At 42.4% G+C, this 15,078-nt stretch overlaps 1 protein-coding gene across 1 annotated transcript; it reads left to right on the top strand.

The window, feature by feature from the left end:
• Positions 1 to 3,748: 3,748 nt before the first annotated feature.
• Positions 3,749 to 10,731, top strand: LOC311124003 (transcription factor AP-4-like). Its single transcript, XM_084198226.1, has 7 exons — positions 3,749 to 4,082; positions 6,460 to 6,625; positions 6,816 to 6,914; positions 7,219 to 7,392; positions 7,638 to 7,802; positions 8,050 to 8,211; positions 8,839 to 10,731. The coding sequence occupies exons 1-7, from the start codon at positions 4,000 to 4,002 to the stop codon at positions 8,995 to 8,997; spliced, it is 1,008 nt and encodes a 335-aa protein (XP_084054352.1). The 5' UTR covers positions 3,749 to 3,999; the 3' UTR covers positions 8,998 to 10,731.
• The last annotated feature ends 4,347 nt before the right edge of the window (positions 10,732 to 15,078 follow it).

The following is a 15,078-nucleotide window of genomic DNA, read 5'->3' as shown; positions in this document are numbered from 1 at the left end:
TGCTGTGGGGATGGTGGGTGTATCTGCGTACTGTATCTAGCTCCCCTCAGACTCCTTTTGCAGTGTGTGTGTGTGTGTGTGTGTGTGTGTGTGTGTGTGGTCAAACTAAGGGCCAGTCATCTTTATTATTGGCCCACAATGGAAAGGATGTTGTAAGATTGCTGAAACCTCTGTGTGGGCATAACACACACACACACACACACACTTATCAGTGCGTTGACAAGGCCTCCCACTGTGCACAGACGACAATTCAACGTCTATTCCACATTGGTTCAACGTAATTTCATTGAAATGACATGGAAACAACGTTGATTCAAGTAGTTTTCCAACCAAACACTTTACCAGTGTTTCACTGTGACCTTTAGGGCTAATCTCATTTTCAAATCAAATCAAATCAAATCAAATTTTATTGGTCACATGCGCCGAATACAACTGGTGCAGACATTACAGTGAAATGCTTACTTACAGCCCTTAACCAACAGTCAGGGCAGGTTAGGTCGTGAACGGTCTATCACCTTTAACAGAACACTATTGCGCACTATTTCGGTTGGCTGGATATGATCCTGTCTGTCTACAATGTGTGACAGGCCGTTCAATCTTGTCACACATATGTAGCCTACATGTCATTTTTCTCGATAAGGCAGCCTGTGATGAGATTTTTATGGAACGAATATGGGATGTTGGATACAATGGAAAATGTGGCATTTAGGCTACACATGCAAGATAATATGATGACCAGACATGTCAGACGGACAACATAACGTACCGTGACATCCAGTCTAGACCGATAACCGGCCACCGAGCATCTTATATCCGTGCCCTTTCTCAGGGACAATTTCAACCGAATTTCCCACAGGTGCCGAATTTATCAAATCAACGTAGTCTATAAATATAGTAGTCTACATACATAACCACAACGAAATTACAGTAGCCTAGGAGGCTATAGGGGAATAAAGGGCACATATGGGAGAACATGGATGTCTGAGTGTCTGTGTGTGTTTACCTTTTATAAAAGCCTTGTCTTCACTGGACGCGAACGTATAGTATCCTTGTCCGCTCTCCTCGTTGGATGTCTCCTCTACTGTCGCTTCTCAGTATCGTCTCGATGTGCCCACAACCGTTTCAAACGGTAGATAGGCTACAGAAGAGTGTCTATTCAAGTGACAAGTTTAGTAGACGCTTGTCGAACCATTGTCGATAGAATATAATGTATCTATAACAGACTGTACGGAAAATAAAGACATAAAAACCCACCCCAAAGGAGTCCGTTCGTTCTACTGCTATATTTCTTTACAAATAGGCCTAGCTTGTTGAAAAAAATTAAAATCTGTTTTTCAGCGAGTATGGATATCCAAGGCCGCACTGAAAAACAACTTTGCTTTAGAGTCTCGAAAATAAACCAAGTCTCGTGTCAATAACCACAAAACTGTGTTAGGAAATATTGTCAACAGTGACATTCGTCAAAAATAATAGCCTATGTTAGGATAAAAGATAGCTTCAAGCTTGCGCTCTTGGATAGAAGGTGCATCGCTTAGTTACGACGCTAGTCAACTGTCTTCTCCGTAGGCGGTCATCCCCCCTAGTTGTCTTTTTAGAAGAGGGGCGGGGGTTGTCATCCGTCTATGTGGTTGAGCAGCTAACCAGCGAGATGGAGAGAGGGAGAGGAGGTGCTGGTGTTGGTCGGTGGCAGATTTGGGTCCTCTCTGTTTTCTCTTTCCTTCCACTGTTCGCTTCCAGCGGTTGTCTCTCACGACTTCTACTCCAATCGTCTGCTTGCCTCAGCTGAGCCGTGCTTGGCTCTCTCTCTTTCTTTGCTCTCTCTCTTTCCCCCTCTCTCTCTCTCTCTTTTCTCCGGCTACACCCCACAGCTGGAGACGTGACTGTGTGGTTCCAGCCTCCCCGTGACCGTCTTCTGTGTACGTAGACAGACCCAGACCCAGTCCAGCCCCCATTCCCCCCACGCAGCCGCCACCACTCCTCTGATCGGTAACAGACCCTAGCAGCCTACCCCTTCCAGCTCAGTGCATGCCTCCCTTGCCTTCTCGGTCCCGCCTATCACTCCCGAACTCGAAGGTTGTCCTCGGCACATTTCCAACCTTTCCTTCAAGTCTCTCTCTCTCAAAGCGCTTTATTGGCATGGGAACCATATGTTTACATTGCCAATGCAAGTGGAATAGATCATAAACAAAAGTGAAATAAACTATCAGAAATTAACAGTAAACATTACACTCACAAAAGTATCTCAATCTGAAGAAAGAAAACAACACGAGAGCCTACAAGTCGAATGTATGAACAGAAAACATAGCAGTAGTACACATGCACGGATCTCTCTCACAGATATACTCTATTTCTCCGTTTCACAGCTGTCTTCCCGCTTTCTCCCTCCCGTCTATTTCTGTCTTCCTCTTTACTCTATCCTCCCTGCACAGTCACTCATTCTTCATCTCTCTCTCACACACACACACACTTCACACGCCTAGCCTCCTTCTCTCAAGGCCCATTACAGCTACAGTTGTTTAGAACTTGTGTAGACTATAGCACAACTGATTGGCTAAATTATTCATTTTCCTCTCTTTAAGATTGTGTTACATAATATGCTATTGAAATACCTAGATACTTATAACGTTGTTGTTGTTTTTTTATCGGGGTGCACATGTTGGGTCGTTCCTAGTTACCACAGCCACAAAGTCATAATTATGGCTAAACCCTGCCTATTTGTAAAATGTATCTTCTTAAAATCAGATTTTAAACCTAACCCTAACTTTAACCATACTGCTAACCTTATGCCTAACCCTAACCTTAAATTAAGACCAAAAATACAAAATTTGTTTTCATGAATTTTTATGATGCAGTCATCGTGACAATCCACACCTTGGGTTTGATGACGGTAACTGTGTGGGAAGGTTTAGTCTACCATCTGCTGGTCAAAGGGTGCATGGAAGCGCTATCAATTTTTGCTTATTAAAAATTAAACATCTAAACAAAAATAGAAATGTGAAAAGATTTTGGAGCATATTCCATTGGCCTATATCGCATAGTTATAGTCTATGCGCCTATACTAATTTGTTTTAATAAATGATGGATAGTCTGCCTACATGTAGGCATAGACTATTGCCACATTCCCAGATAGGCTATCACACAAGGTGTTATGCCCCTAGTCTTATGCCATACAAGCCCAATTGCCTTCTTACTATAAACTATTGGGCTAAACTGGCTATATGGCTTTAACCTGAATAAGAAAAGGGGGGTTGTTACATAGGCTACAATCCATTTAGTTAATTTACCTTGGCTATCATAATGCTACTTGGTAATAGGACTATTATAACAGTTTAGGCATAATACATTATTTGCAGTACTTTCAAATGTATTTGGCCTGATAGGCACTGGCATAACAATAATATAATCTATTTTTGTTTTTAAAGAATAGAATACATTAGAATAGAATAGATTGTTGTTTTATAGAATATAGGCAAATGCATTATTTGCTGTTATTGTACTTGACTTTGGTTTGTTGCCTTGGCCGTGTGTCTTATTTAAATTTTCCCTTTAGCGTATTTTGAGTGTCTTCATAAGCACCAGTTGGCCGTTCCTTCTTCAATAGGCCGTAATGCTTCTCTCTCAAAGTAGCTCTTTGTTCGTGCGTAGTCTGGTCTGCTATGCAGAGAGAGAGAAAAAGCTCTTGAGCGCTCCTTGATTCCGACCAGCTGTTTCCCGCCTCGAGACACAGAGATCAGCTGCAAACACACACGTAGTAGTAGGCGGAGGCGCCACACGCACGCAGGGAAATCCGCATCAGCTGGAGCCACACACAGTTAGCTTAGCTAGCCTTTTAGCTACAACCCCGAACGATCAATAATACTTAGCTATGTGCAATCGAACATAGTACTGGAGTGTATTTTTTTTACGGCAAGGAAATTGGAAAATAGCCTCAAAACACAGAACAGACTCAAGGGGTTACAGCTGAAGATATCTAACGTTAACTATCTAGGTAGCTAAAGCATGGAATACTTCATGATGCCTACGGAGAAGGCTTTACAACAATTCAAGAAATCGGAGAAGGATGTTATTGGAGGGCTTTGTAGGTGTGTATTGCATAATCACGCTTTCGATGAGATGTGTATTGTGTGTTTTGATTGCAACTGTGAGTTATCTGCTTACTAACTAGATGGTAACCTGAATGTAGCTAGCTATCTAGCTACAACAATATTGGCACAACATGGGTGGAAGGAAGCTATGATTTAATGTTAGCAATGCGCATATGAACGCATACCCCGAGGGCGGGACGAAAGCAATCATTTAATATTTGTCCCGAAACATTGTAACGGCTAGAGGTATTAATAACGACCATTGGTGGTTACAGTTGTAGTGGGAAAATGTAAATAAATACTTGAAATCGATACATTTTGTATCCAGCTAACACGAACCACGTGGTTACTAATCACACTGCCCGCCGCTTCGCTGCTGTGTAGCTAGCACGCGCTAGCTAGCATTCCAGATGTTGTCTACGGTGTTCCCTCCCCAACACGTCGACTAAAATAATGCAGTTATACATTTGTGACACAAACTAATAAGATGTGTATGTTTACGGGCTTTGGTTCTCACATGTAGGGAACCTACGAGGTGTAGCGAGCGAATATTTCTGCTGTAGCTAGCCAGCTAGCTCGTGGGTAGTGCGGCCATGCTTATGTGTCGTGTGCTGAAATTGGCCAAGCTCTCGAGTTTAGTAGCATGGCGGTGTATCCAACATCCGCAACAACATTTAACTAATAATAAACATCATACAACGTTGTCCATACTAAGTTGTATTTAACAACTTTTATATTATTTATTCATATTTTGTAGAAAGCCCCCGTTTTTGTCAAGTCGACGGTGTAATATTGTTTCAAATATGTAGGCGAAAGTATTGTTCTCCATGTGAAAGGGGGTGGTCTTGGTGTCAAATTTCACCAGGCTAACAAGCTACTAGGCTAGGTACTTATTTGGGCGAGGGATTTACAGACATTACTAGTTCGTTAGATACAAAGTGTATATATTCTGTTTCATTGGTGGGCCGACAACAAGCTTGCTAGCTACCAACCATATATACCAGTGCTAGCTGCAATGTTTCGTTGTATTGAGTCTGCGCTCTCAATCAATGCATGTGAGAAGCGCTCGATCAAGCTAGTGAAGCCAGAGGTTGTAGCTAAACACGCTTCTTGAATCTTTTTTGGAGCAGAGACAGAATTTATGAATGAAGGCAAGCCTTCTAATTCTAGATTGCTGTAGGCTACTCTGTACTAGTCGCTCTAGGCCCACATCGTCAATGGCTTTGGTGCATTCTATCTCAAAAGTATTTTAGTGTGATTTTGGTTGTCCTTTTTACTTTTTATTAGCATTGATTTCGGTCTATATTTTGTTTTGCTTACTGCACTCCATTCAGTTGACTAAGCAAATAGCTATTGTGAGTCTACGCATTAATGTATGCATAGATAATAGGTCTGCTAATAGTCCTATATTTTCTCCTCTTAAGATGTTGTCTGAGTCTGTTGTGCGACAGTTAACCGTCTGTCCCGTTGTGAATGATTTAAGCCTAGCTGTCAGACAAGTTTTCCAAGATCTGGTTATTCTACTTCTTTTTCAAACTTTTAGAGCAGGGTTTCCCAAACTCGGTCCTGGGGCCCCACCTGGGTGCACATTTTGGGTTTTACCCTAACACTACACAGCTGATTCAAATAATCAAAGCTTGATGAGTTGGTTATTTAAATCAGCTGTGTAGCGCTAGGGCAAAAACCAAAATGTGCACACAGGGGGGGCCTCAGGACAGAGTTAGGGAAACCCTGTTGTAGAGCATTCAATCTCTGGAGGCTATATGGTTTACATATTACTCTGGCTGAGTAAACAGAACAGGAGTAGGTTAGCAACCATTAAATGGGCTGAAGGGCAGTGAGTTCAGGGAAACTCCAGGACCTGACCTTATAATAGCCCTAGTCACTAACCCTAGTGAAATGTAGGTGGGGAGTGTGGTTGGAGTGTTTCCCCCCCCAAGCTACATCGGCATGGTAGTTATTCATGACCATGTCATTTCTAATTAGACACCTGGTGAAAAGCAGACTTTAAACTAAATTGCAATATAGGCCCATATTTTATTAGAAATGCAGGAATGGTGAAAATAGGACTTTGCTGTCTTTTCATTTTGCTATGTTTATTTATTTTATTTTATTTATTTCACCTTTATTTAAGAAGGTAAGCCAGTTGAGAACAAGTTCTCATTTACAACTGCGACCTGGCCAAGATAAAGCAAAGCAGTGCGATTAAAAACAACAACACAGAGTTACATTATTGTTATTAACAATCCTTCTTTACCTTTCAAGGAAATAAAAATATGTACCTGAATAAAATATAACTTTTGTCTCATTATCTCCCTCTGTCCTTTACTCCCTCCCTCCCTCTGGCCCTCCTCTCCTTCATCTCTCCCTACAGTCTGGCCAACATCCCTCTCAGCCCAGAGACTGCTCAGGACCAGGAGAGGCGTATCCGCCGGGAGATCGCCAATAGTAACGAACGGCGCCGCATGCAGAGTATCAACGCAGGGTTCCAGTCGCTGAAAACACTGCTGCCACACACAGACGGAGAGAAACTCAGCAAGGTGAGCAAGAGAGAGATACAGAAAACACTGCTGCCACACACAGACGGAGAGAAACTCGGCAAGGTAGGAGAGAGGGACCATAACCATAACTATGTTTGTGTCCATACCACTCATGGAGGATTCAAGGAAACTGTTTCTGAGAGTATTGATTCTGACCTAACTTTGTGATATTGTTCCTGTGCCTATTCAGGCTGCCATCCTACAGCAGACGTCTGACTACATCTTTGCTCTGGAGCAGGAGAAGACCCAGCTACTGCAGCAGAACAATCAGCTCAAGCGCTTCATACAGGTAGACATTCATACATTTGTATTACCTTCATATAGCCAAGTATAGCCACTGAAATTAATCAAAATATTGTAACTTGCGTGTTTAAAAAAATATATATATCAGGAATGTATACAGTTGATAATTGAACCCAGATAAAAGTACACGAACGTGTAAAGTGATCCATTTCATTTGGGCGTACAGCATAAATACTTTCTCCCTAACAATTACCTTAGTGAACTATTTACTGTTCATGACGTGGCCATAACTAGTTGAAATGCTCCCTCTCACCCTGTCTCCTCTCTCCCCTTCTCCTCTCCTCCTACAGGAGTTCAGTGGTTCCTCCCCAAAGAGGAGGCGTGGGGGGGAGGAGAAGGATGAAGGGATCGGCTCCCCAGACATTCTGGAGGAGGAGAAAGCCGAGGAGCTGAGGAGAGAGATGTTGGAGCTCAGACAACAGTTGGACAAGGAGCGCTCGGCGAGGATGATATTGGAGGAACAGGTGAGAGGGAAGGATGGTGGGCGGGGAGATGTGGGAGATACTGGCTAGGGACAGCGGGATGAACAGAGGAGTGGGGAAAGGCAGTTAAAAGAAGGGATGGAGAGGAGGTTGAACTAAGAGGTGGTGGAGAGAGCGGATGAACAAGTGAGGGGGAAGAAAGAGAATGAAAAGAGGGAAGGAAGAGTGAAGAGGAGTATAGAGATAAAGACTGACCACCCTTCTCCTCTGTGTCTTTGTCCATCCAGGTGCGTTCTCTGGACATGGTGCTGCACCCAGAGAGGCTGAAGGTGATCACCCAGCAGGTCCAGGAGGAGCAGGCTCACATCCAGACCCAGACCTTACTGAGGCTACAGCAGCTCCACTCAGAGACCAGCGCAGAGAGGGACAGACACACAGCACACAGCCCACAGGTACAGAGACACACAGGTTACACAGTCTGTAACTACTCAAGAAGACAGACCGAGAGACAGACACACAATCCACAGATGGGGAAACACACAAACTGGTTTTGAATGGAAGGAAAGTGAATCTTCTATTTTATTTTCCTTCCTCTCTTTGTACACTCTCTCTCTTTCTCCTCATTTTTCACCTTCTCTCTCTTTTCTCCTCCGTTCTCAAACTTTTCTTATTCTCACCATCTCTCTTCTCCTCATTTAGGTGCGGTCCCCTGCCCGAGCCCCCACCCACCACCCCACAGTCATCGTCCCCGCCCCCACGCTAACCCCCCACCCGCATCACGTCACTGTGGTTACCATGAGCCCAGCCTCCAACACCAGCACAGTGTCAACGTCCCGGCAGAACCTGGATACCATCGTACAGGTGAGAAAGAGAGTGTGTGTGTCCTTGTGCTCTGTAGGGTTTCTATAGTGAAGTTCAGTGTGTATCCTTGTGCTCTGTAGGGTTTCTATAGTGAAGCTCAGTGTGTATCCTTGTGCACTGTAGGGTTTCTATAGTGAAGCTCAGTGTGTATCCTTGTGCTCTGTAGGGTTTCTATAGTGAAGCTCAGTGTGTATCCTTGTGCTCTGTAGGGTTTCTATAGTGAAGTTCAGTGTGTATCCTTGTGCTCTGTAGGGTTTCTATAGTGAAGCTCAGTGTGTATCCTTGTGCTCTGTAGGGTTTCTATAGTGAAGTTCAGTGTGTATCCTTGTGCTCTGTAGGGTTTCTATAGTGAAGTTCAGTGTGTATCCTTGTGCTCTGTAGGGTTTCTATAGTGAAGCTCAGTGTGTATCCTTGTGCTCTGTAGGGTTTCTATAGTGAAGCTCAGTGTGTATCCTTGTGCACTTGTGCTCTCTATGATGTCTTTAGTGCTATAGTGATGTGTGTGTTTGCGAGAGAGACAGAGAGCATATGTTTGAGTGTGAGGTGTATAGATAACCCCATTACGTACAGTGTCACTGACTCATATGACCTTTGACCTTAGAATTCTCTATGACCTCTGCCCTCCAGGCCATCCAGCACATAGAGCGTACCCAGGAGAGGAGGGGCAGTGCTGAGGATGAGAGGAGACGAGCAGTCATCGTCAGCCCCGCCCACGTCGCCATGGATACCGCCGGCTCTGACACGGCCTCCGACAGCGAGGGAGAGGAGGACTGTTCCATGAACTAACACACAGAGATACACACACATACCGTGTTCTCTTCACAGTTTCAGACAGCAAGAGCCAAGGCTGCTCAATGAACTGTTAGCTACCACAGACACACACACTGATACACACACACACACACCGATACATATATACACACACACTGATACATACTGTATAAACACACACAACATGTTCTCTCCAGACAGTTTGACAGCAAGGGAGAGGACTGCTTGATGAACTGTTCGCTGCCACACACACACACTGATACAAACACATTCAGACAGCATCTTGACTGGTAGAGTGAAAAAATGACACTTGTTCTACTAAAATCCAAATTCAATCTCAAACCAGTGACAAACAAATGGAACACACACACGTTAGCGATACCCACCCACTGTAGAAGACGGTCACAAAGATTCCCTCCAGACGCCTGACTACTTTTTGATATGTTTCTTTTTTTAATCTGTCTTTGGCATTATAATTATCATAGAGCCACCCAGTAGTTATGATAAGCTTTGTTCAGATCGTGTACTTTTAAATCACAGGTGAAGAAGTTGGCTCAATATGGCCGCCGTGGGATACATTCATATGTATGAAATTGCATCCTTATGTAGTGCACTACTTTAGACCAAGGCCCATAGGGTTGCCACATGGTCAAAAGTAATGCACTATATATGGGGTGGCGGGTAGGAGCGTTGGGCCAGTAACCGAAAGGTTGCTGGATCGAATCCCTGAGCTGACGAGGTAAAAATCTGTTGTTCTGCCCCTGAGCAAGGCAGTTAACCCACTGTTCCCCGTGCGCCGTGGATGTCGATTAAGGCAGCCCTCCGCACCTCTCTGATTCAGAGGGTTTGGGTTAAATGCGGAAGACACATTTCAGTTGAATGCATTCAGTTGTACAACTGACTAGGTATCCCCCTTTCCCCTATATAGGGGGCCATTTGGGACGCAGTCATACGGTACATCTATAGAGTTGGGACTGAAATCACGGGGAAAGTCTACAGGCATCTTTCCCTCTCCGTCTCCCAGCCCATTCTATAGATGGTTGCTTCATACTGTCACAGTGATCCATCCTTACGTCAACACACGTTACAGTATAAAATTTTAATTACTGTTTAGTACAACTCTCAATGTACTGGAGAATGTAACTCATAACCAGTTTAAACCAGTTTGATTAGGCTATCATCAGAACTCCCCCTCTTACACATTTCTCCAATTTTGTTAGAGCAGGGACAAAGGGGTGCACTTGTTATTTTACCCTTGTAGTACCATCACACTATCTAGTATGGACATTGCAACATATAGTCCCTAATCACACTATCTAGTATAGACATTGCAACATATAGTCCCTAATCACAGTCTATCATAAAGGGCTTTCCAGACACGAAGCTGCGGCGGAATTGCCCATTAATTTTCAATGGAGCCAGGCAGGGGGCGGAATTCTTTCCGGGTGGAGCGATTGGCGGTGCTCGTGCACGTGAAAGCCGCTCAGCCGAAGTGGAGAAAATGGGTAACTGTTCTATTTTTGCTAACCTCGCTCCGCCCCATCGCTTCCTGTCTGGAAAGTCCTTAAGACAATAGACAGCGATAGGTTGGCTCTAGCAGAATAAAACACAGCTGGTACTTAGCTGGATCCCATTAATCACATGTATGAATGAAACTTACAGAATAAGTTGTGTCACTAGGTCTATTGGGGTTACATAGAAGCAAGCAGTGTACCATTCTCTTAACGTTTCAACGTTGTTTTCATCTTTAAAAAAAGAAGAAGAAATTTACTTTTTTTCATGTGTCAGGTTTACTGAGAAGAGGATAGATTCCAATTAGGTCTCTTTGATTTTTGTTTATTTCAGTCACTATGCACTAAACTTTTTTAGGTATTTATGCAATTCCAAGCTACAGTAAATTTGTTTTATAGGTGGGGTAGTGTTAAATATTAGGCAAAAGTGTTTAATATTGGGTGAAAGGGTGATTTTTTAAAATCTATGCACCTCAACAAGAGAACATAACATGCATACAGTATAGATGGGTGGTTGTCTAGCAACAAAACCGATGCGTGTGCAACTGTGGGGCAAAACAGACGGGGTTGGCTTAGATTGTCTCAATGTTTTTTGAAATGAGCACTTCTCTCAAATACATTGTTACAATTGTTGGTTAGCTAACTAGTGAAATTTAGCCATAGTCAAAACAAGACATGGGATCAGTAACAAGATACAACAAGCCACCTACGATTCCCATCAAGGCAGCTTCTAGGCATTGTTGCTATATTTTAGTCATTTAGCAGATGCTCTTATCCAGAGCGACTTACAGTTAGTTAGTGCATACATTTTTCATACTGGCCCCCCGTGGGAATCGAACCCACAACCCTGGCGTTGCAAGCACCATGCTCTACCAACTGAGCTACAGGAGCCAGTTGGTAGAGCTAGCTGACCGTTCAGAATCATAACACCACACGGCCTTCTGCCTCATCGATGCGTGTGCATAATTTTCGTTAAATGCTCAGCCAACCCGTCTATGTCAACTGGTGTCTACAGTCATAACACATATATGTAACTACATGCATACCTACATACATTGAAGAATGTAGTATTTTTCTCTGATTGTGTTAACAGGGATCGTATGCCCTCTGAGACCCCCAACTTTTACCATTGTAGATTTTTAAACCCCCTGGGGGCATATCCTAACCCAAAGGGTAGCGCTCAGAACTCCTACACAAGCACTGAACTAGAAATATGCCCACCCCTTTGCCCCTCGTACCCCTCCATGTTGTCAGTTTGTTTTGGGAACGGGACTGGAATTCCTGTTATTTCTCTGGAAGCCTGGAGTTTCTCTCTCACTTCCTCTAATATGCTATGTTGATATGATGCTAAGGGTCAGGAGTTTTTCCTGAACCATGTTTTAGGCTACAACTAGGGCCAGGAGTTTTCCTGTACAGATCTCGTGGTCAGGGAAAAACTCCTGTTCCTAGGAATGCTGAATCTGAAATGATGCTGTAAAAACATTCCATTTATTTTGACTTTATTTTCGTTTTTTCTTATTTCATCCCTCCATGCTCTATTGCCAATTGACGCTGTGTTCATTTTTATGTCCGTTTTTTTCTACTTTTGAGTAATTTGTGCTGATTATTATTTGTAAAAAAAATGGGGATTTTCTTACTTAGTCATTGTCTGCGTACAAAATGGCACCCTATTCCCTACATAGCGCACTAATGAGGCACTGGCCAAAACTAGTGCACTATTTAGCATATAGGGTTCCATTGTAGACGTAGCCACTGTCTACATGAAGCTCTTCATGTGTGAGAACTTGGCTCCAATGGGACAGTGGTTAATTTGGGGTGACGAAGCTCATTCATTTTGTGGACTGAGATTCAACTTCATAACTGGTTACAATATTATTGTCTATTTAGCCTGGTCCCAGATCTGTTTGTGCTCTTGCCTAACTCTGTTGTCATTGTCAAGCCAAAACGCATGACAATTCCATTAGGAGTTGGCAAGAGAGCACAAACAGACTGGCAACCTATTGTCAGTTGGAGGGGAAACTGATCATTTTGTGTGAACTTCAAATCTGGTTAGAATAGTAGCTATACTCACTGACTGCTGCGAGACAGTGGATGTGTCCCAAATGGCACCCTATATAGTGCACAACTTTTTTTTACCAGGGCCCTGGTATAAAGAGTGCACAATGTAGGGAATAGGTTTCCATTTGGGACACTGCCAGTACCTTCGTTTAAAAAAAACAAAAAAACATTTTTTATACTAAATATGTGTGCATCATATTTCAGCACTGGTGTCCCGAGAGATTGTTGGTTGTTAGAGAATCTCTTAATAATCAATAATTAGAGATTATTGATATGAAGCACTTCCCGGTCTGTACTGCCTGAATCAAGGACGACGGCGGCGATGATGAAGATTTTTACTATGTTGATCAAGCTCTTTTTGCTGTGACTTAAAACCGAACAGCTGTGTTTATATCGCTCCTTTTCTTCCAATATGTTCATTTCTCTGTGTCATCTCTCTCTCTGACTCGCTCTCTCTGTTTCACCCCTCTTCTCCTATTTTTTTAATTAGACATTTTTATTTTTTATTTCTTTTTTTGTCGGTCCGGGTCGATGAGAAGCTGTTATATTTTGTTTAAGAAAATAAAACTTGTTGTGAAAAACAGGCCTTTGTAAAGAAAAAATACAATAAAATTTGTACTTTGTTTTTTAATGTCTTACATTTTATTTGACCTTTTGAATGATGAAGAGTTAGTGTAATTAGTTATTAAGCTGCCACCCTGAACCTGCTTTTACAATTTCGTTTAATAAGTATTTAAAAGCCCCAGTGCAATCAAAAATGTGATTTTCCTTACTTTATATATATTTCCACACTGAGGTTGGAATAATATTGTGAAAATTATGATAATGCACTTTTAGTGTAAGATCTGTTGTGAAAAGGCTAGGCCAGAGAGTCCTAGCAAAATTCTTGCTTGAGAAATTGCTCTTTGCAAAGCTATTTTTGTTTCTTTTTGACCATTTTAATTAACAGAAAGGTACTTAATTGTTACCCAGAAATGATTTGATATTAATATAAAAACGGCTGCATTGGACCTTTAAGTACCTGTAAGTTCATCATCCAAGTAAAGCGTCACCCATTCTAAGTTGACATGTTCCACTTATGTCCACTAGGGGGTGCTGTTTAAGTGACTAACATTCTAGAATCCCCTAGCATTCTTAGAGCGCTTGTTGAAGTTTCCCCTAGGTACAGCTCTAGGATCAGTGTCGGCTCCCCCAATCCTAACCTAACCATTAGTGGGGGAAATCAACGTCATCGGCGCCTGGGGAGCAGTTGTTGTTTGGGGTTAACTGCCTTGCTCAAGGGCATAACGGTAGATTTTTTCACCTTGCCGGCTCAGGGATTTAAACCAGTGACCGTTCAGTTACTAGCCCAACTCTCTTAATGGCTAGGCTACCTGCTGGCACCCTATTCCCTATAAAGTACACTACTTTTGATCAGGGCCCATATGGCTGTGGTCAAATGTAAGTCAAATCATAATTTTATTTGTCACATGCTTTGTAAACAACAGGTTTAGACTAACAGTGAAATGCTTACTTACGGGCCCTTCTCAATAATGCAGAGAAAAACATTTAAAGATATAAATATAACGCTAGGAATAAATACACAATTTAAAAGTAGTGCACTATATAGGGAGTTGGGTGCCATTTGGGATGCAGATAGGATTTATGACAAACACTTGTTTTTTTAATTTTACAGTAGGTTAACCTCAATGTGGCCATGGATGTGTTCCTCAAGGTTGAATTAATACTGTTTGTAAGATAGCCTTAACTTTAGGCTATTTACTGTATTACAAAAATATTATTCAATTGTGTTTGGTTGACAACACAACCAAATATCAACATTTAAAGGATATCTAATGCTTGGATAGTTTCATATGAACCACTGGCATAATCCTATTATCTAAATTGTATTTTTGGTTTATTTGGAGACGTGAATCCAACATATCATCTGTTAACTTGTCGACAAGTTAATAGCCTATTTACTGTATTGCAAAAGTGATATTGAATTGTGTTTGGTTGTCAACAAATTCCAGTTTGTCTACAAATTAATAGTTTATATGTTGGATTCATGTCTCCATCCCAACCAAGAATCAAAGCCAAAGAATAGGATCAAACCAAACTTCACTCAAAGTGCATTTAAAGTTTGCTTTGATTTGATTTATACCTATTCTTCATCCCAGACCCCAAGTGTTAGTCTTATTTTAATCTTGTAAAGGTTTAGGGTTACAACTCCGCTAGATTAAAGAGGTGGTGGCAGCTAGTTTAAACAATAAACCCATCAAAGTTATGTCCCATTTCAGTTGAATGCATTCAGTTGTACAACTGACTCGGTATCCCCCCATTCCTTTCGCTATAGACATTATTTGTGTCGCTTTAGACACATGTGCAGTTGCTGCTGTGTGACATTACCATTGACTTACATTAGCCACCCTCCCAGAGCCCTCTACTTAGACACGGAATGGCTGACGCGGGTGTAGTTGCTGCCTGTGACATTACCAGGCCCCTCCTTCCTTGGCACGCCCTTTGACCTTTATCCAGAGGGGTATAT

Source organism: Coregonus lavaretus (genome assembly GCF_964263955.1).
Source record: "Coregonus lavaretus genome assembly, contig: HAP1_SCAFFOLD_3804, whole genome shotgun sequence".
Lineage (NCBI taxonomy): Eukaryota > Metazoa > Chordata > Actinopteri > Salmoniformes > Salmonidae > Coregonus > Coregonus lavaretus.
Note: the sequence above shows the minus strand (reverse complement) of the source record. Positions and strands in the feature narration are given on the sequence as shown.

Bases quoted from the DNA above. Each gene is read 5' to 3' on its own strand.
- LOC311124003 (XM_084198226.1), top strand. From the start codon at position 4,000: ATGGAATACTTCATGATGCCTACGGAGAAGGCTTTACAACAATTCAAG. The intron at 4,083-6,459 runs GTGTGTATTGCA...CTCTCCCTACAG, and splicing joins GTTATTGGAGGGCTTTGTAG to TCTGGCCAACATCCCTCTCA. The intron at 7,393-7,637 runs GTGAGAGGGAAG...TTGTCCATCCAG, and splicing joins GGATGATATTGGAGGAACAG to GTGCGTTCTCTGGACATGGT.